The sequence below is a fragment of the Schistocerca americana genome, chromosome 5 (assembly GCF_021461395.2).
Source record: "Schistocerca americana isolate TAMUIC-IGC-003095 chromosome 5, iqSchAmer2.1, whole genome shotgun sequence".
In the NCBI taxonomy this organism is placed as follows: Eukaryota; Metazoa; Arthropoda; class Insecta; order Orthoptera; family Acrididae; genus Schistocerca; species Schistocerca americana.
In genome coordinates, this window is record NC_060123.1 from 649029341 (window position 1) to 649052431 (window position 23091).

General features: G+C 43.1%; 1 protein-coding gene across 1 annotated transcript in view; it reads right to left on the reverse strand.

Moving 5' to 3' along the window:
- The window catches only part of LOC124616610 (meiotic recombination protein SPO11), a 194007-nt gene that overhangs the window by 82457 nt on the left and 88459 nt on the right, over positions 1 to 23091 (reverse strand). The window contains exon 4 of the mRNA XM_047144932.1: positions 5331 to 5479. Within this exon, the coding sequence (XP_047000888.1) occupies positions 5331 to 5479 (149 nt within the window). The remainder of the gene's footprint in view (positions 1 to 5330; positions 5480 to 23091) is intronic.

Sequence of the window (23091 nt, forward strand, 5' to 3'; positions counted from 1 at the left end):
ATATGACTCTAGTAATGCAGTTGTTCTAAATTTGACCTGAAGTAGAACAACAGGAAATAACACAGTCGAACCTAAAGCTAAATACTCTATTGTGGCAGAAGCAGATATGAAACTGAATTTCATGGACACCACAGGACAGAAAATCAACATTAAACCTAATTTTGGAATATACCGGAATGCAGGACACCAACAAGTACTTTTACAACAATTAAAAACCGGCCCAGCCGCCTATGGCACACAAACATTCAGCTTTTAGCTATATGCTACAAAGACTTAACAGAACCTCACAAGACAGCCAGACGTAACGGGTACAACACACAAAAATAAAGAAACTAAAAAACAAAACAGAAATGGAAATGAGGACAGTACAAGCCATGGATAAACTACAAATCACAACAACGCGCGGTAGTATCTCATCACGCTGGGTTCGACGTAGCGCTATCAGCCTAGGGTAATTAATGTTATATTTTATCTTTATTTATTTTTCTGTGCTGGTTTTTCAGCTTGGCATCTGTTAACTTGCTTGACTCATTTGCTACCAGTGCCGCCGTCACCGTCCAGAGACCATCAATTCATAAGAACGTTGAACCTCAGTGAAATTATTGTGATCAGACTCTGCTATTTCTAAGAACAAGAAATTATATTATTAAATCTATGTTATGAGTGCTGGGTTTTTCTTTTCAATTAATTAAACTCAAACCTAAACTATTGTAGCTGAGAGCTACGCAGTTTTTCACATTCCGTCGTTTCGGATAAAACAGTGATTTGCCTGTGCTAACCCATATAGGTAAAATCTGATGAATGGATGTGACTTTATAAATACATTCTTTTTCCCGGCAACAAGACCGTCCTAAGACGAATGTTATATGGCACTTACTAACACACAGTAAAAAAAAGTTTACAAAGTACGTGTTACATAGTGAAGAAACCAGGACTGCGAATACCTTTACGCTCAAATAACAGGCACAAAACATTTTAGCACTAACAACACCTCCACAGAGAAATTTAAAAAACTGGTCTGTATCAGTTACTTTGTACTTCATGCCAAGATTTTCACCTAGGACAAACTGTGTGGTGTCAGTTCAGCATTCAGCACACCACCGGACTCCAGTGACCTTTACACTGAATCATGTGGAATGAAAAAGCAAAGTCGAGCAACGGATGACTAACTGACTATCTGAATTAACCAGGGGTGGCCCAATTGAACATGAAATGTCGGTACCACGATTCACATAGAAATAGTTATTAGGCTGTCCAAAAGCTACTAAATGAAACCACTATAACAATCCGATTTATTATCAGATACATTGAAATGATCCCAGTCGCAGAATGAGCAATACAAACAATTATAAACGAGAACAAGACATGTACGAAAGGCCATGGCACAGGCGGGTGAGCTTGAGATAGAATGATACGAAACTGGCATCCACGAAAATCTCCTATGATTGCTGAATAAGCTGATAGCCTACAGAAAAGATGCAAAAAAAGTACAAGAAGCACCAATTCTCTCGTCTAAGTGCATAATCAGTGCAGCTAGCTGGCTATGGCTTAGTTCACAGAAACGAAACTTTGACTTGAAACTAACTTTCCAGTCTCCTCATCAAGACGTACGCAACGGCTCGTGCTTTCATGTCTGCTAATACTCAGGTGCAGAGAATGACTACAGCAGTAGCTGCTGAGAATGCTCAGTTCAGCCCCGGCAACTGTGATCAGCTCTACAGTGAAAACATCTCTGTTTTACCCTGACACCCTGCATCGTAGAAGTGGGCTGTTTCGTGCTCTAATTCAGTGTTTACTCCAACAAGTCCAGAGACGAAGTGTCTTTCACCACTCCTCCACAAAATCTAGCTGGTTCTGCCAGCGCCGGAATCGAGGTTCCAGTCGCATTACACATTCTTAGTTTTGACCAATGAAAAGTTTATAACAATCTCCCTTTTCCTAAAGAAATTGACGTGGTTAACCAATAATGTTCATTTCTCTCATAGAGGGGGGCAGAAGAAAGATGATACAAAAAGTGTGTTTTTCACATTTCTACCGATCAAAACTGCTGCACGTTAACACTCACTAGTTCTCATCACTGCTACCAAAATACTCGTATAAAAGACGAGGATGTATACGTAACATACCCTGACTCCCATATGTGAACATAAGCACCGACACGCGGGCAAGAGATTAGTGTGGCATTTGTGTCTTTCCGACATGTATGTGGCAAGTGGGGAAAAGGGAACTATGGCGATGTTATTACCAAATCGCCCACACAGGACCAATGTGCTGTTATTTTGTTCTTGGCTGCTAAAGGACAAACACCGGTAGACATCCATCGGTGAATGAGGAATGTGTGCAATGAAGGCGAAACGTCCAGGAAAACTGCTAAAAGGGGCACTGTTGCTTCACGATAACGCATGTCCCCATATTGCATGTCATAACCGGGAAGTTACACCAACTGAAGACACTCGAGCCGCTGCGCTTTAGTCCTGATATTTCTCCACGCGATTATCACGCCTTTGGTCTCTTAAAAGAGACCATGATGGGTTGTCAATTCTTGCTGGACAAGGATGTGAAGCAGGCAGTTCCGGATTTCTTCACACCGCAGGACGTGGTGTTTTACCAAACCGGTACCTTCAACCTGATGCATCGGTGGGGTGATTGCTCCAATGCTCAGGGCAATTTTGCATGAATGGCAGCCTATTCTGGACCGTAGTGCCTTCTAATGGAAACTTTTTGATCGTCTCTTAGGAGTCAATCATGGACTTCCTTACAAAATTTAAACATCTGCACTTGTGATCTCCTTCCGCCCCCAGTGGTTGTCTCCTACGGCAAGTGCGTCATGCTTTTTTTCCTGCCGTCACAGATTTTATCTTAACTAAAGAGCATTCTTTAAGCATCTCACTTTCTAAAAGTTTACAACATCCTCTGCACTCCCTTTTGGACGGCCGCCCCTCGGAGATCTCCTTGTTTTTACATATATTTTCGAAAAAAATGGCGTCTGTCGTCAGCCTGTATCTGGGTGACTCCTGCCTTTCAGCAAAAACATTTGTATTATCCACCTGCCGCGCCCTTCTTCGGTGCTCTAGTCTGTTTTCATAAACGTCTGGCCCTCTCAAGTTGCAGAAAAACACAAGAAGAACTCACCACCCCGCACAGTTGAAGAAAACACTACTACTCTTATCAGCACTCACTGGTATTAGATTTAATTGGTTGCATACTTCCACACAGCGTTAAAAATTTAAACAGACTGGGATAATGACTTATTTATCTGTATACGGAATAGTTTTGGAAAAACTGGCCCATAAGGAAACAGGCAGGAGTTTTAACTAGGTATTAGAGCACCTCAGATATATAAGAAGTGATTGTATACATTCTAGTTTTGCAGATAATCCTACAGAGGAAAACCACCTCTAAACTTGAAGGCCCTCAGAGAAAGCAATAGATCCTATCAAAAACTCAAAATAGTAGGACACTTTTATGTAGAAAAAAAGCAATAATATAAGGGAAAAAAATTTGAAGAAATACCCAACACTGTTAACAAAGTACAGGGCTATTACAAATGATTGAAGCGATTTCATAAATTCACTGTAGCTCCATTCATTGACAAATGGTCACGACTCACTACAGATACGTAGAAAAACTCATAAAGTTTTGTTCGGCTGAAGCCGCACTTCAGGTTTCTGCCGCCAGAGCGCTCGAGAGCGCAGTGAGACAAAATGGCGACACGAGCCGAGAAAGCGTATGTCGTGCTTCAAATGCACTCACATCAGTCAGTCATAACAGTGCAACGACACTTCAGGACGAAGTTCAACAAAGATCCACCAACTGCTAACTCCATTCGGCGATGGTATGCGCAGTTTAAAGCTTCTGAATGCCTCTGTGAGGGGAAATCAACGGGTCGGCCTGCAGTGAGCGAAGAAACGGTTGAACGCGTGCGGGCAAGTTTCACGCGTAGCCCGCGGAAGTCGACGAATAAAGCAAGCAGGGAGCTAAACGCACCACAGCCGACGGTTTCGAAAATCTTACGGAAAAGGCTAAAGCAGAAGCCTTACCGTTTACAATTGCTACAAGCCCTGACACCCGATGACAAAGTCAAACGCTTTGAATTTTCGGCGCGGTTGCAACAGCTCATGGAAGAGGATGCGTTCAGTGCAAAACTTGTTTTCAGTGATGAAGCAACATTTTTTCTTAATGGTGAAGTGAACAGACACAATGTGCGAATCTGGGCGGTAGAGAATCCTCACGCATTCGTGCAGCAAATTCGCAATTCACCAAAAGTTAACGTGTTTTGTGCAATCTCACGGTTTAAAGTTTACGGCCCCTTTTTCTTCTGCGAAAAAAACGTTACAGGACACGTGTATCTGGACATGCTGGAAAATTGGCTCATGCCACAACTGGAGACCGACAGCGCCGACTTCATCTTTCAACAGGATGATGGTCGGCATTTCTTAAACAGGAGATTGGAAAACCGATCGATCGGTCGTGGTGGAGATCATGATCAGCAATTCACGTCATGGACTCCACGCTCTCCCCACTTAACCCCATGCGATTTCTTTCTGTGGGGTTATGTGAAAGATTCAGTGTTTAAGCCTCCTCTACCAAGAAACGTGCCAGAACTGCGAGCTCGCATCAACGATGCTTTCGAACTCATTGATGAGGACATGCTGCGCCGAGTGTGGGAGGAACTTGATTATCGGCTTGATGTCTACCGAATCACTAAAGGGGCACATATCGAACATTTGTGAATGCCTAAAAAAAACTTTTTGAGTTTTTGTATGTGTGTGCAAAACATTGTGAAAATATCTCAAATAATAAAGTTATTGTAGAGCTGTGAAATCGCTTCAATCATTTGTAATAACCCTGTACTTTTTGCCAGACCGACTGATTTACTTAAAGACATTTCCTTAAAGAAAACAAGTACTATATTCAAAAATCCACTGATATCTCAAAAACATCTGCTTCGTAATATCTCGTTCTTCTCTCCTTCTTTCCCTCTATGTCAGATCGCCACTAATTCAAACGCGGGGCTTTCTCGGCCCATTTCTACCAGGACTGTACGGAGGCAATGGCACCGCTCACGACCGACTCGGTCCCAACTTTTCTTTCCTTTTGGCTGCTCAATGTATATATTGCGTTTAGAGCTTTGGACTCGATTTTTTCAAAAACGGAAGCGCCTTGACTTAATCCCTTTCACACGAGTCACTTTCGAGTGACCCCCGACTAGCACGACGAAACTCTTCAAAATGGGAGGTCCGCGGTCTCTGACCTCTCCTTACTCTGTTGACAGTCACGACGTTCAGTAAGTTACAGCCGATGGCGTCACGTGAGGAGCGGCTACTGACCGTGAGGAGGATGCAAGGGCCCAGCGTCTGCTGCACGCCCTCGTCCAGCAGCTTCTGGAAGACGGCGTCCTTCTCCACCAGCAGCACCAGGCGCGCAGAGTCTGCTCGCAGCTCCCTGATGCCCGCCACGTCCTGAGGCACCAGTTGACCTGCAAGCGCGATGCACCACGGCTTCCATGCGCACATAATGTACGGGGCCAATACAGGAAGGAGTAGAGAACTTCATTTTTTATAAGATATACAGAATTATTCGTAAGTACTTCTGGAATTTCAGAAGACAACTGCGCGAACACTATGAGACATACAGAAAAAAGACATATACCTGTGCGTAGAGCACCTCTCCAGATTCGTAACTCACATTACAGGTTCTCAACTGGGCACCGTTTGTGAGGCAACAAAGTCTATATGTGTGTGCAATTCATTGTTGTCACTGACACGGTTTGCGCAAAAATGCGTCACACCAGCTCACGTTGCAGATTCGTTCTTTTGGTTGCCTGTTTGTCGACGCGAACTAATTCGATGCACCAGTACGTAGCGGGTGATATGTCTACATGTTCCGACAAGCATTTCTCCAAAGCAATTACGCTACGGCACATTTTACGAATCTAAACTTGGAGAGATACGCTATCCACTGATATGTGTCTGTTTTCTGTATGTCTTGTAGTTTTCGTGCAGCCGTTTTCTGAAGCCCCAGAGGTACTTATGAATAATCCTGTACTGTACTTATTAATAATCCTGTACACAATATTTCAATTAAGAATACAAAAAGTACGTCTTCATATTTCATGACAATTTTCGAAGGAGAATCCTATTTTCGGGTCCGTAGCTGATAAAATATTTTCCAGACTCCAGCGTGCTGGCAAATGTGGGCCAGCAAATCATTTTAGATTGCTGACCCAGCAATCTAGTTGCAACTAGAATGTACCTTTATTTCGTCGGTGACCTGAAATTTTGCTTGGCAAACACTGGTTGGTTTGAGAATGGGTATAGCCCGAAACCGACCACCGACTAAATAAATCTCCATTTTAGTTGCAACTCTGGCTGTCTCTTTTTGCATAACGATAAAATATTTGTTTTGGAAATAGAAGTTACACTGTTAGTCTTTATTTTTAATTGGTTTGCCCACTAAAGACCACATCAAGTAACTTCCGTATTCTTTCTTTTCTCCTTTCTTTCTTTCCACTAATTTTTCATTCTTTCACTATGTTTTTCTCTTCTTTCTTCTGTCTATATTGCACCTGTGCTTTTCTTTGTTTTCTCCTGGAAGCCCTTGAAAACTTTTACTTTTGCTCTGGGCCTTTCTCCTATTACTTCCTGCATTATTTCCATTTCCCTAAGGTGTGCTTTAACTTCTTTTATCCACGCCATTGATGTTGTGGGGTTTCTATCAAAGAAGTTGAAAATTATTTTTGTTATTTTGCCTTCATCTAAATTTTTTAGGTGTCCATAGAATGCAACTAATCTCTTCCTCGTAGTGTCTAATATTAGCTCTATTTTTTCATAAACTTCTTTGTTACTTCTTAACTTTCATTTCCCATTCTCACATTTTGGTCCCAAGATTTTCCTGGTCATTTTCCTTTCCTTCTTTTCTGTTACACCTGACTGTTTGGTTGTATTTAACGAAAAGCCTCCTGGTGCATAAAGGCATTCCGGTTTAATGACAGTATCGTAGTGTCGAAGTTTTGCAAGTATGGATATAGATTTTGCGGGATCCTGCCAACTCGTCTATATAGGGTGCCCAAGAAACTGTTTTCGCGGATAGCTAGACAACATTCAGGCAAATATTATTAATGGAGTTTATTACAGTAAACTGAATTGACAATACTTAACTTTGCCTTTTTACAATGATGGGTCGCAAGCAATTGGCCACATGCAAATAATCGATGACCTTCGATATATACAATGTCCATGCAAGCGATTAATAAAGATCAAAAGTCACGACTAAAGAGTTAGGATGACAGCTCGTCTTCTAGTGCAGCCGAGGCTATCTGGAGTGGCGCTTCTATTCTCTTCTTATAGGTGCCGCTCCTGTCGTGGTGTCATCCTAGTCGGCGTACTACTGGCTGACGTCGTCTCACAGCCTTCTCTGCTGTATCGTTTCGGGCCGATGTGCCGGCGCTTGATGTTACGCCGGAACACATTTCTTGTTACACAGGTTTCTGTTAGTCGGAAAGCCAACTCCATTTTCCTTGCGCTTGCTAGGTTAGCTTCTTTGTCTAACACATTTTACTGTTTTATTACACTAAGACTGTAGCCGTTTTTATTCCACCATAAACAGTTTCCATACATTTCGGTGCCTCATTCACATATGTCATGTAGTCCGTTTTTTCAGAAGATATATGTAGGCCCGCTTTTGAAGCTGTCGCTTGTAGGAGATTTATCTGCATTGATGCATCTACTACACATGCAGCAAAGATGGCAAGATCATCTGCAAAATCCAGACAATCAGAATTTAGATTACCACCTTTTCTCCCAATTGTGATTCTTATAATTCCTTCTTCTTCTGTTGTTTTCCTTCACTTCCTGATTACCTTTCTTGGAACACAATTGAACAACATACGCTAGTTTTGATCGCGAAAGTCGTGCAGGTTTCGCCTAAAAATTTAATTTTGCATTTTTAGTTGTCAGTGTGCCTTTCATGATTGCCACTGATATGCTGTCAGCTGCAAACTCTTTTATGATGTTGAATAATGTTTTCCCGTCAATTGAATCATTTGCTTTTCTGAAGTCTACGGAAGTTCCATAAATGCTTTTAGATCTCATTCTCCTATATCTTATAGTGAATTTCATATTTAAAATTGATCCCACACAGGATCGTCCTGTTCTAAATCCTCCTTGCTACTCTCCCAATTGTTGTTACTCTTTACTGTTTCTATTTCATTATTAAAATTTTAGTTCTTTGTTACTAGTTTCAGGTTGGCAACCCCATTCGCAAGTACTCTTTCTTGTAATTTGCAAAGCTGTCGAGCTTGAACCTCGGATCATCACTGGCCACAGTTGGGCCAAAATTTTAGTCTGACTTAGTTGATATCACAGCAGCCCTGTTCAGGTGTTTCCAATACTTTTAACGTCTCGATGAAATCATTCAAATTTTTCCTCAATGACGTCACCCAAATTATCAGACAAAAAAGGACAAAACAATAATAGTTGAGGTATGCATAAAGACGCCACATGCAGAAGATGAAGAAATAAACTGAGTATATGAGTGTATTGAACAGGTAACTCAGTACATAAAGGGAGATGAAAATCTAGTAATCATTGGTCACTGGAATATTACGGGAAGGATTAGAAGACCACGTTATGGGTTCCGCAATAGGACCCAGAGAGGAAAAAGACTTCTTGCTTATGTGATAAATGCCAGCTAGTGATAGCAAATACATTGTACAAGAATCACAAGACACGGTATACTGGTGTAAGATCTGGAGATAAGTGAAGATATCAGCAGGATGACATCACTGTGACACACATATTGTGAAATCAGATATTGGATTGTAAGGTTTACACGTAAGCAGATATAGACTCACATAACAATTTACTGACGATAATGAGTAAGCTGAAGGTTAAAGAGAATCATCAAATAAACCGAACGTGTAAAGAAGTGGTATAAAGAAGTGCTAAGCAATGATGCCCCCCCCCCCCCCCCCCCCCGGCCATGAACCATGGACCTTGCCGTTGGTGGGGAGGCTTGCGTGCCTCAGTGACACAGATAGCCGTACCGTAGGTGCAACCACAACGGAGGGGTATCTGTTGAGAGGCCAGACAAACGTGTGGTTCCTGAAGAGGGGCAGCAGCCTTCTCAGTAGTTGCAGGGGCAACATTCTGGGTGATTGACTGATCTGACCTTGTAACACTAACCAAAACAGCCTTTCTGTGCTGGTACTGCGAACGGCTGAAAGCAAGGGGAAACTACATCCGTAATTTTTTCCGAGGGCATGCAGCTTTACTGTACGGTTCAATGATGATGGCGTCCTCTTGGGTAAAATATTCCGGAGGTAAAATAGTCCCCCATTCGAATCTCCGGGCGGGGACTAATCAGGAGGACGTTGTTATCAGGAGAAAGAAAATTGGCGTTCTGTGGCGTGGAATGTCAGATCCCTTAATCGGGCAGGTAGGTAAGAAAATTTAAAAAGGGAAATGGATAGGTTTAAGTTAGATATAGTGGAAATTAGTGAAGTTCGGTGGCAGGAGGAATAAGACTTTTGGTCAGGGGAATACAGGGTTATAAATACGAAATCAAATAGGGGTAATGCAGGAGTAGGTTTAATAATGAATAAAAAATAGGAATGCGGGTAAGCTACTACAAACAGCATAGTGAACGCATTATTGTGGCCAAGACACATACGAAGCCCACGCCTACCACAGTAGAACAAGTTTATATGCCAACTAGCTCCGCAGATGAAGAAGATATTGATGAAATGTATGATGAGATAAAAGAAATTATTCAGGCAATGAAGGGAGACGAAAATTTAATAGTCATGGGTGACTGGAATTCGATAGTAGGAAAAGAGAGAGAAGGAGACGTAGTAGGTGAATATGGATTGGAGGGGAGAAATGAAAGAGAAAGCCGCCTGGTAGAATTTTGCACAAGACATAACTTAATCATAGCTAACACTTGGTTCAAGAATCATGAAAGAAGGTTTTATACATGGAAGAACCCTCGACATACTAGAAGGTATCAGACACATTATACAATGGTAAGACAGAGATTTAGGAACCAGGTTTTAAATTTTAAGACATTTCCAGGGGCAGATGTGGACTCTGACCACAATCTATTAGTTACGAACTGTAGATTAAAACTGAAGAAACTGCAAAAAGGTGGGCATTTCAGGAGATGAGACCTGGATAAACTGAAAGAACCAGAGGTTGTAGAGAGCTTCAGGGAAAGCATTAGGGAACGATTGACAAGAATAGGGGACAGAAATACAGTAGAAGAAGAAGAAGATAGCAGAGGATCAAGTAGGTAAAAAGACGTGGGCTATTAGAAATCACCGGGTAACAGAAGAGATATTGAATTTAACTGATGAAAGGAGAAAATATAAAAATGCAGTAAATGAAGCACGCAAAAAGGAATACAAACGTCTCAAAAATGAGATCGACAGGAAGTGCAAAATAGCTAAGCAGGGATGGCTAGAGGACAAATGCAAGGATTTAGAGGATGATCTCACTGCGGGTAAGATAGATACTGCCTACAGGAAAATTAAAGAGACCTTTGGAGAAAAGAGAGTCACTTGTATGAATATCAAGAGCTCAGATGGAAACCCAGTTCTAAGCAAAGAAGAAAAAGCAGAAAGGTGGAAGGAGTATATAGAGGGTCTTTACAAGGGCGATGTTCTTGAGGACAATATTATAGAAATAGAAGAGAATGTAGATGAAGATGAAATAGGATATATGGTACTGCGTGAAGAGTTTGACAGAGCACTGAAAGACCTAAGTCGAAACAAGGCCCTGGGAGCAGACAACATTCCATTAGAGCTACTGACAGCCTTGGGAGAGCCAGGCCTAATAAAACTCTACCATCTGGTGAGCAAGATGTATGAGACAGGCGAAATACCCTCAGACTTCAAGAAGAATATAATAATTCCAATCCCAAAGAAAGCGGGTGTTGACAGATGTGAAAATTACCGAACTATCAGTTTAATAAGTCACAGCTACAAAATACTAACGCGAATTCTTTACAGACGAATGGAAAAACTGGTAGAAGCCGACCTCGGGGATGATCAGTTTGGATTCCGTAGACATGCTGGAACACGTGAGGCAATACTCACCCTACGACTTATCTTAGAAGAAAGATTGAGGAAAGGCAAACCTACGTTTCTAGCATTTGTAGACTCAGAGAATGCTTTTGAAAACGTTGACTGGAATACTCTCTTTTAAATTATGAAGGTGGCAGGGGTAAAATACAGGGGGCGAAAGGCTACTTACAATTTGTACAGAAACGAGATGGCAGTTATAAGAGTCGAGGGGCACGAAAGAAAGCAGTGGTTGGGAAGTGCGTGAGACAGGGCTGTAGCCTATCCCCAATGTTATTCAATGTGTATATTGACCAAGCAGTAAAGGAAACAAAAGAAAAATTCGGAGTTGGAATTAACATCAATGGAGAAGAAATAAAAACTTTGAGGTTCGCCGATGACATTGTAATTCTGCCAGAGACAGCAAAGGACCTGGAAGAGCAGCTGAACGGAATGGACCGTGTCTTGAAAGGAGGATATGAGATGAACATCAACAAAAGCAAAACGAGAATAATGGAATGTAGTCGAATTAAGTCGGGTGATGCTGAGGGAATTAGATTAGGAAATGAGACACTTAAAGTAGTAAAGGAGTTTCGCTATTTGGGGAGCAAAATAACTGATGATGGTCGAAGTAGAGAGGATATAAATTGTAGACTGGCAATGGGAAGGAAAGCATTTCTGAAGAAGAGAAATTTGTTAACATCGAGTATAGATGTAAGTGTCAGGAAGTCGTTTCTGAAAGTATTTATATGGAGTGTAGCCATGTATGAAAGTGAAACATGGACGATATATAGTCTGGACAAGAAGAGAATAGAAGCTTTCAAAATGTGGTGCTACAGAAGGATGCTAGAGATTAGATGGGTAGATCACGTAACTAATGAGGAGGTATTGAATAGAATAGGAGAGAAGACGAGTTTGTGGCACAACTTGACTAGAGGAAGGGATCGGTTGGTAGGGCACGTTCTGAGGCATCAAGGGATCACCTAATTATTATTGGAGGGTAAAAATCGTAGAGGTAGACCGAGGGATGAGTACACTAAACAGATTCAGAAGGATGTAGGTTGCAGCAGGTACTGGAAGATGAAGAAGCCTGCACAGGATAGAGTAGCATGGAGAGCTGCATCAAACCAGTCTCAGGACTGAAGACCACAACAACAACAAGCAATGATGGCGTGCATTTGAGGTTATCTGAGGATGCGACAGTTAATACCGCTATACGAATTCGGTTGAAAAGGAATGGATGTTGCTAAAGGACAATCACAAAATTTAGATAGCTATAGGCACTTTTGGTAACAGAAGAAATACTTAAATTGATCGAAAAAATAGGGGAACGGATAGAGGTTACGGAACAGAGTTATATATGTGACTTACGAATGAAATCAACAGGAAGAGCGGGCAAGCTAAAGCGGATTGACTGTAGGAAAAATATGAAGATATCGAAAAGGAAATGGTCGTCGGAAGAACAGATGCAGAATATATAAAAGTGAGAATTACTTTCGCTGGAATTAAAATCAGGAGTGTCATTACTAAGGGTAAAAAGGAGTTCCAGTGTTAGCGGTGGAGGAGAGATTGGAGAAGCGGAAAGAGTACACTGAAGCCCCTATGAGGGGGAATAACTGTCTGCTGACGCGACAGAATAAGAAATGGGTGTTAGGAAGACATCGGGTATCCTGTATTAGGACCAGGGTTTTGGAAGACTTGCGATTAAACAAGGTAGAAAGCATAGATATCATTCCTTCGGAATTTATAAAATCATTCATGGAAGTGGCAACCAAACGATTATTCACGTTAGCGTGTAGAATGTATGAGACTTGAACCAAATGTACCAACGGACTTTCAGAAGAATATCATCCACATGACCTTCAAAGAATGATAATTGCGAGAATTATCGTACTGCCAGTTTAACAATTCATGCATCCAAGTTACTGACAACAATAATATACTGCCGAAAAAAATTAGTACACCTGAAAACGACGTCGATTTTGATCCGGTGACGGCATATGCCACCTAGGGGATAGCAGATGTACTGATAATAGTTTCAACGTCGTCTGCAAACAGATAGCGTACTGGCACAGAGCGGCGTCTGTGTCTATCCTCTAATAGGGAATGCTCACAGCCAGGAGGCTCAGCGTGGCGAAAAAGTATGAAGCAAGCGGGCAACCATGCCACTGAGACGCTCTCGTGCTTCCTACAGCCAACTGAGCGACTTTGAAAGGGGTCAAATCGAGGCCTTCCAAGTGTCGGGATGGTTCTTTGGGAGACCTGCCATAAAAGTTGTACGTGCTGCGTCAGTTGTGCAACGGTGCTGGCATCAGCGGTCACGTGAACATTCTCGCACCCGTAGACAAGGTTCTGGGCGTCCAAGTAACACAGAAGCCCGCCAGAATCAGCAGTAAGGGCAGCAGTGGGAAAATGTAAATCGACCACAGCACAGATAAGAGGGCCTGCGAGCCCAGACTGTTGCGAACTTGTTGTTAGCAGTGGGACTACGGACATGCACATCTCTAGCCCGTCTGCCAATCACGGCGCAGCATCGTAGTGCACGGCTCGACTGGTGCCGTCAGAGGACCTTTGGAAAATGTAATGTCACACCGTGGTCTTCAGCGATAAGAGCAGATACTGCCTGCAAGCAAGTGATTGTCGTTTCGCATACAGTGTAGATATGGTGAGCTCTGTCTTGTAGACCGCATTTGTCCAAGCCACACTGGCCCACCCCAGGCTGTATGGTACGGGGTACTCTAAGCTACAACTCTCGTTCACCTTCGTTAGCTCTGGAGGAGACGCTACCAGCGCTCGGTACGTGCAGAATGTTGTTAGAGCCTTTGCGTTGCCGTTTTGCATTGTGATGTTCCAACAGCATAATGGTCGCTCACACGCTGGCAGTGAAGATCAACGTGCTCTCCAAGACGTACAGCAATTTCCCTTGTCAGCACGCTCTCCAGACTGTCTCCAATCGAGCATGTGTGGGATATGACGGGATGAGAAATGAGTCGTGCTACTCATCAACCAACAACTCTTACAAAACTAAGTGAAAAGACAGAGCATGGGCGGTATGATGCATCCCAGGACAGTATTCGACATCTATACGATCCACTGGATGCCAGAGTAGCGTCCGCATTGCCGCCTGGGAGGCGACACCACGTACTAACATGGCTATTTCAGCATGTATCGATGCCTGAAACCAATGATCCGCTTGTGTTATTGATCTATAAGTGTAATCATACCATGCACTCGATATGCACTGTTGAAATAATAAATCTTGAGTGAATTGGAGAGCTCTGAAAGGATGTACCAATTTCTTCTAGCAGTGTATGTAGAAGAATGGAAACGAAAACTGAAGATCAATTGGTTGGCGGTCAGTTAGAGTTTAGAATTGCTAAAGTGACTAGAGACGCAGTTTTCAGATTGCGCTTGAAAATAATTTAAGAAAAATCGAAACATCGTAGTATAATCTGTCAGACAATGAAAAAACTAGCAATTTTTTTAAGTTCTCCGAAAAGCAGGTATAATCTATTAAGGAAGTCACGTGATATGCAACAAGTACAAAAACCAAGAGATAACAAGAAAAATGGAAAACGAAGAGAAGAGTGATCAGATCAAAAAAAGTGTAAGTCTTTCTCCCTAACTGTTCAATCTGTACGTCGAAGAAGCTACGACGGATACAAATTACAGGTTCGGCGCGGAAGACTATCAATAGTAAGATTCAATGATACAATTACTATCCTCAATGGAAGTGAGGAAGAATTACAGAACGTGTTTAATGGAACAGTCTAATGAGAATAGAATATAAATTGAGAGTAAACCGAAGAAAGACGAAAGTCATGAGGAATTGCAGAAATGACATCAGTGATAAACGTAATGCAACTTGGGGGCCACATAGTTGGCAAAGTAAAGGAATTCTGCTGTCTTAGAAGCAAGTTGATGCATGATAGATGAATAATTGAGTGTATAAGAATCAGTCAGAGGAATGGCAAAAAATAAATGCATGCATATTATAAAAATGTATGCATGTATGTACAAATGTACGTATGTATATTCCATATCTTCTCCTCAGCCACTAACCGATTTCAACCACATATGGTCCACATATCACTTACAGTCTGGAAAGAATCACTATGGGAGTGAGAAAAAGCCATCTATTAAAGGGGTGGGGGTGAAAAAGCAGTGTAGCCCACGACCACTTGATTCATCCCATCTTTACACATAATGTCAAACCTTTTCGAAACGTTTTCTCGCGCCACAAGGAAAGAAGTTTATCGCTTGCTTGACGTTTTAGTGTATTACTTCTTTACTACTGCCTGTTGTCGCGACACATTGTGCAGACAGGACTCACTTGTACCACAAAATGTGCCTGCACAACTACATCTTTGTAAGACACATTGTTCAGGAGATAAGAGTCATAAAGATTGAGCTGCGTGAAAACGAAACTGCAGGATGAAATCTGCTAGAGATATAGGTGCAATTTGAGTACATAAATGTGTATTAAATATATCTGACATGCGCGTCCTCTGGCAAACCGGCGGGTAAAAAGTTTCTCCTAACCCTCTATCGATTTCAAGAAACTTGGTACACACGTTACTTACTGTGTGGAAAGAAGTACTGTGGGGATAAGTACCACAGCCTGGTATTCGGGTGGGGGCTATGACTTGGAGAGAGAAGGTGGAGAGAAGGAGATGAAAACAGAATGGGAAGTCTGAGATGGACACAGATTGTGGGTAAGAAGAGGTGAACAGAAAGAGGGCAGGAGAAAATGGACAGAGAAATGGAAGAGGATGATACAGTGGAAGAATGGGGAAAGAGGGGATGGTGGAACAGTGGTGAAGGAGGAGCTGGACAAAGAGAGTGGGTGGTGAAGATGGATGGAGAGGGTGGGGAGGAGGATATGGACAGAAAGATAGAGAGGAGAAGGAGATTGACTTAGAGGAGGTGACGAGATGAACTTAGAGATGGGAAGAGGAGATGGACTGTGAGGGCAAGGAGGAAACTGATAGAGAGAAATGGAAGAACAGATGGAGAGAGGGGGGGGGGGGGGGTGATGGGGAGCAGCGGAGAGAGGGGATGAGCAGATTAACAGAGAGAGGGCGGAGGAGCAGATGGACAGCGAGAAGGGCAGGAGGAGATGGACAGAGAGTGGGGGAGGAGGAGGTTCAAATGGCTCTGAGCACTATGGGACTTAACATCTATGGTCATCAGTCCCCTAGAACTTAGAACTACTTAAACCTAAGTAACCTAAGGACATTACACAACACCCAGCCATCACGAGGCAGAGAAAATCCCTGACCCCGCCGGGAGGAGGAGGAAATGGACTGAGGGTGAAGGAGGAAATGAACAGAAGACTGGAGTAAATAATACCCAGATAGAAAAAATAAAACGCGGACGCGCACACACACGCGCGCGCGTTAGTCACACATTATGACCGGTTTCAGCTGTCCACTGCAGCCATCATCAGATCACGCTTCCCAGCAGTAACGAGTTCGTACCGAACTCATAATCTGGAGAATCTTGTTTTAAATCCTCATCCAGCCTTCCAGATTTAGGCTTTCCGTGATGTCTCTAAATAGCTTAAGCTGAATTCCTGGTTGGCTCCTCTGAAAGGTCACGGACGGTTTTCTTCCGTAGCATTCCCATCTGACCCAAGATGGGATGGAATGTTAACTCATAATCTTACTTACTTCGTTTTTATAACGCCCTTGAGCGCAAGCGTTACGTTATTTCACCAGAAAAAGTTTTTATTTTTAACACTGCTCTTCCCCTTCCCACCCTCTCCTCATAGCTCTCAAATCATTAGCGCAAAGCGGTCCTTAGGGGTCCAAACATGTGGTAATTCAAATGAGAGAGATATGAATAGAGGGATTGGGGGGGGGGGGGGGGGAGAAGGATGCAGTATAATCTGTAATGTCAGTTTCTGAATCAAGTCAAAAGATTCAGCAGTGGAGGCTGTGAAGGAGACGAACACCTCTGGCACTCTTCATTCTTTCACCCCCTTCTTAATCCCGCTTCAAAATCATCCCATTCGTATCCCAACATGTAATGAAACGGATATTAGCGATAGTGGCTCGTGACATGAACTTCTTTAAGATCTAAGAAAACGCGCGGTACGATTCTGTGTATTGCCTTTTCGTCTCTGGTTCATAATACACACAGGTTACGTATCTTGTGGCAATACTTTATACGAGGTGCATTCAAGTTCTAAAGCCTCCGACTTTTTTTCTAATTAACTACTCACCCGAAATCGATGAAACTGGGGTTACTTCTCGACGTAATCGCCCTGCAGACGTACACATTTTTCACAACGCTGACGCCATGATTCCATGGCAGCGGCGAAGGCTTCTTTAGGAGTCTGTTTTGACCACTGGAAAATCGCTGAGGCAATAGCAGCACGGCTGGTGAATGTGCGGCCACGGAGAGTGTCTTTCATTGTTGGAAAAAGCCAAAAGTCACTAGGAGCCAGGTCAGGTGAGTAGGGAGCATGAGGAATCACTTCAAAGTTGTTATCACGAAGAAACTGTTGCCTAACGTTAGCTCGATGTGCGGGTGCGTTGTCTTGGTGAAACAGCACACGCGCAGCCCTACCCGGACGTTTTTGTTGCAGTGCAGGAAGGAATTTGTTCTTCAAAACATTTTCGTAGGATGCACCTGTTACCGTAGTGCCCTTTGGAACGCAATGGGTAAGGATTACGCCCTCGCTGTCCCAGAACATGGACACCATCATTTTTTCAGCACTGGCGGTTACCCGAAATTTTTTTGGTGGCGGTGAATCTGTGTGCTTCCATTGAGCTGACTGGCGCTTTGTTTCTGGATTGGAAAATGGCATCCACGTCTCATCCATTGGCACAACCGACGAAAAGAAAGTCCCATTCATGCTGTCGCTGCGCGTCAACATTGCTTGGCAACATGCCACACGGGCAGCCATGTGGTCGTCCGTCAGCATTCGTGGCACCCACCTGGATGACACTTTTCGCATTTTCAGGTCGTCATGCAGGATTGTGTGCACAGAACCCACAGAAATGCCAACTCGGGAGGCGATCTGTTCAACAGTCATTCGGCGATCCCCCAAAACAATTCTCTCCACTTTCTCGACCATGTCGTCAGACCGGCTTGTGCGAGCCCGAGGTTGTTTCGGTTTGTTGTCACACGATGTTCTGCCTTCATTAAACTGTCGCACCCACGAACGCGCTTTCGACACATCCATAACTCCATCACCACATGTCTCCTTCAAGTGTCGATGAATTTCAATTGGTTTCACACTACGCAAATTCAGAAAACGAGTGATTGCACGCTGTTCAAGTAAGGAAAACGTCGCCATTTTAAGTATTTAAAACAGTTCTCATTCTCGCCGCTGGCGGTAAAATTCCATCTGCCGTACGTTGCTGCCATCTCTGGGACGTATTGACAATGAACGCAGCCTTATTTTAAAACAATGCGCATGTTTCTATCTCTTTCCAGTCTGGAGAAAAAAAATCGGAGGCCTTAGAACTTGAATGCACCTCGTATCATTTCACAGAACAGGATTTATGATGTACCTCCTTACTAATGATCCAGGACATTTAACGTCCGTACAATTTGCGGTATTTGAGAACCGTTAGGAAGCTAACAACGATATAGGCGCATCCGATATTGGCATTCATTCCCGCGGTCGTAACTCGCAAACAAGTACGCCGATCCGATTCTCACGAACCATGTCGTTAGCGTGTCCCACATTCTCGTCGGAAAAGGTTACAGTCTACGACCAGAGTGCATTTCATCAGACATTTAAATGCATTTACGTACTCGTACATTCTTCTTTCGCTAATACAGTTATGTAGTACCTACAAAATATCATCTTATTCTTTCCACAAGGTTTTATGCCTCCTGACCACAAAATATTATAGATGCTCGTCGTTCTTCTACTTCGGCTACGGCTAAAATCGCCGTCATTGCATTTCAAACACGTCTCACGACTCCTCTTCAAAACTTCGATTTCTCAGTGCCTTACAACTACTTTTCCAAATTTCATAGGAGCTGCAGCGTGTGTTTTATTAGCTCGCACTCCAACGAAAAAGTAGGTCTATATGACAAAATTATTGTTGTTCGATGACTGGTTTGATGCAACTTCCCATGCTATTATTTTCTGTGCAAGCCTCTTCATTTCTGAATAACTACTGCAACCTACATCTTTCTGAATCTGCTTACTGTATTCATCACTTGGTCTCCCTCTACGATTTTTATCCCCCCCTCCATACTTCCCTCCAATAGTAAATTGGTGATCCCTTTATGTCTCAGAATGTGTCCTGTCAACAGATCCATTCTTTTAGTCGAGTTGTGCCACAAATTTGTTGTCTGTCCAGTTCTATTCAATATCTCCTCATTAGTTTCGCGACCTACTCATCTAATCCTCTGCATTCTTCTAAAGCACTACATGTCCAAAGCCTCTATTCTCTTCTTGACTAAACTGTTTATCGTCCGCGTTTCACTTCCATACACGCCTAAACTCCAGAAAAATATCTTCAGAAAAGACTACTTAATATTTATATCCACCTTCGATGTTAGAAAAGTTTATCTTCTCCAGAAATGCTTTTCTTGCCACTGCCTGTCTACATTTTATATTCTCTCTACTTGGCTCATCGTCAGTAATTTTGCTGCCCCAAAAGTCATTTCTCCTCCCCGAACTTCATTGCTACCTTAAATTTTTCTTTGGCTTTCTTTACTGCTAGATTTATGTACAGATTGAATAACATCGGCGTTAGGCTACGACCCTGTCTCACTGCCTTCTCAACCACCGCTTCCCTTCCCTCGACTCGTACAACTGACGTCTGGTTTCTGTAGAAGTTATAAATAGCCTTTAGCTCCCTGTCTTTTACGCCTGCTACCCTCAGAATTTCAAAGACAGTATTCCTGTCAACATTGTCAAAAACTTTGGCTAAGTCTACAAAAGCTATAAACATAGGTTTTCCTTTTCTTAACCTATCCTCGAAGAGAAGTCGTAGGGTCAGTATTGCCTCGCGTGTTCCTATATTTCTCCGGAATCAAAACTAATGTTCTCCGTGGTCGGCTTCTACCGGCTTTTTCCATTCCTCTTTAAAGACTTCTTGTGGGTAATTGGTAACCCGGCAGACTTTACCAACGCTATCAGTGATTCTGACGGAATGTCGTCTGCTCCTATGGTCTTGTTTCGACTTAGGGCTATCAGTGCTGTCAAATGCTTCTCGGAGTATCTTATCTCCCATTTGATCTTTATATACGTCCTCTTCCATTTCTATAATATTGCCTTTACGTTCCTCTCCCTTGTACAGAGCACCTGTATACTCCTTCCACTTTTCGAATTTCCGTTCTTTGCTTGGTAGTGGTATTCCATTTAGCCTCTTAATATTCACAAGAAAGGTCATTGCGTCAGGAACACATAATGAAGAGTATGCCGCAAACAAGAAGTCATCTGACAGAAGTGCGCTTGTCAAATCTGTTACTAATTTGTTCTGTTCATAAACTCAACACATCCGGCTCATCTCTTTCCAGCTGTTACATTGTTATGGTCTTCAGTTTGTAAGGCTGACTAATTTGATGCAGATTAAATTAGAGCGATTTCACATGTGGCCGTGACCGAGACAGGATTTGCAGTGCAGCCGCAGTTCCTCGTGATGTCACGCTTCGGCTGGCCCCATCACGTGTGCACATGCTCGCCACAGCCGTGTGCGCATACAGCCACACCGCACGGCCAAGAGGCAGGCGGTGCGACGCGGGCAAGTGAGCGCTCCCCAACTTACGGGCGAGCCCAAGAGTTGGAACAGCCTGAATTACATACTCCCAACACATGTTGTTTCTTTAAGGTTTTAAGGTTGGTTGGTTGGTTGAGGGGAGGGGACCAAACAGCGAGGTTATCAGTCCCATCGGATTAGGGAAGGAACTCGGCCGTGCCCTCTCGAACAACCATCCCGGCATTTGGACGAAGTGATTTAGGGAAATCACAGAAAACCTAAATCAGGATGGCCGGACGCGGGTTTGAATCATCGTCCTCCAGAATGCGAGTCCAGTGTTCGAACCATTGCGCCACCTCGTTCGGTGTTTCTTTAAGGATATATACAGGGTGTAAACGGTATAAGGCGCCAAAATTATACAGATGGTACATCTCAGTGTGCTTGACAAAAAAGTCTAATGACATTTTCTTGTATCATGTACTTTATTTTTGTATTATTAAAACCTAATGTTCGTAGGATAGATAGTATACGCATTTCTGTTTACGTAGTCAACCGACAGTACACGACGTACCGAGCTTATTGCCTACAATGACGGGGCGGCCAGAGAAAGGCAACGAGCCGACCAGAGGATTGAAATCATTACACGTGTACAACGACGTGGTGTGATAATTAGGTGGTACCGAAAAAAGGAATGTAAACGGTTTTTGGCTTGTCAAGAATGTGTAATTCGCTTTACGTGAATTGAATACAACCAGTCTGTTTCTCAACAAGTCGATAACACAATGTATTTCCATTAGTACAAATTCAATCAACCACCAAGTAGATAGTTGTGCATTAATTACAATCAACTGTTTCACCTTTTTACGGCAATGCCATAACGAATACTAAATTCACATTATTTTCCTTCTATAAAACAACATCGTAACGAAAAGAAAACCCATTACTTCGTTTCCTCTTACACCAATACTACAATAAATGTTCGAAATGACCACCATTCGCTTCTACACATGCTTCATTACGGCTAACCCAGTTTCGTCGCACTCGTTCACACATGCAAATTGGCCTTTATGGTATTGGCAGCATCTAAAATCTTCTGCGTCAATTCGTCCAAATTATTTAGTGGCTCAGCATAAACAAGTTCCTTCATATGGCCCCAAAAGTAAAAATCCAGTGGATTTAAATCAGGGCTGCGTGCTGGCCATCGACGTGGACCCGAACGCCCGATCCATCGTCCTGGAAATCGACTATCGAAAAATGCCTAACGGAATGTCTTCTAACAACGTTGGTAACAATGTTTCCTCTAGAAACGTTCGGTAATAGTTACGTCAAACGTGCAGGTAAAAAATAGGGCCCAATAATGTAATTATCGAGCATACCCGCCCACACATTTACGGAAAATCGTCGCTGAAAATGTGTTGCTTCGTTACAGGATCATTTGGTAATCGCGAAAGCGTTACGGAAGTGATAGATAAACTCCAGTGGAAGACTCTGCAGGAGAGACGCTCAGTAGCTCGGTACGGGTTTTTGTTGAAGTTTCGAGAACGTACCTTCACCGAGGAGTCAGGCAGTATATTGCTCCCTCCTACGTATATCTCGCGAAGAGACCATGAGGATAAAATCAGAGAGATTAGAGCCCACACAGAGGCATACCGACAATCTTTCTTTCCACGAAGAATACGAGACTGGAATAGAAAGGAGAACCGATAGAGGTACTCAAAGTACCCTCCGCCACACACCGTCAGGTGGCTTGCGGAGCATGAATGTAGATGTAGATGTAGTAGATGAAACGCGTGAAAAGAATGACACGATACCAGAACAGATTGGTGATCCCTATGACCATACGTCAGTTATGTTTTCGAAGAAGCAAAAAACACACCATTAGACCCGCGAGGAGGCGCAGCTTTTCCTCCAGCACCTCTTCTCTCATTTGAATGCGTAGTCTGTTCTTTCGGTTCTGACTGAATGAAGAGACACCACGCATACATATAATTGATTCACCTTGAAGGACAATGAATTCACCACTGCGGATGCATAATTGCGTCCGGGCTCCTGCGCGATTCTCTAAGTAGCGAGTATGAAGGGCGTGGGCAGCGGCTGCGGACAGGTGGCGCTGGGTGGGAGTGTGGGTCGGCCGAGAGGCTTGCAGAGATAGCCCGCGCATTTGCGGTAAACACTGTGTCCGGATAGTGCAGTGGTTAACGCGACTGCCTACTAAGCAGGAAATCCTAGGTTCCAGTCCTGGTCCGGTAAACATTTTCACTCGTCGCCGCTGACGTGCACGACGGCCTGATGCAGCTGTTTTCAATAATCCCTTTCCTTTCCTTCCTCCTCCTTCAATTTACATACTCTCTTCTCTCTCCG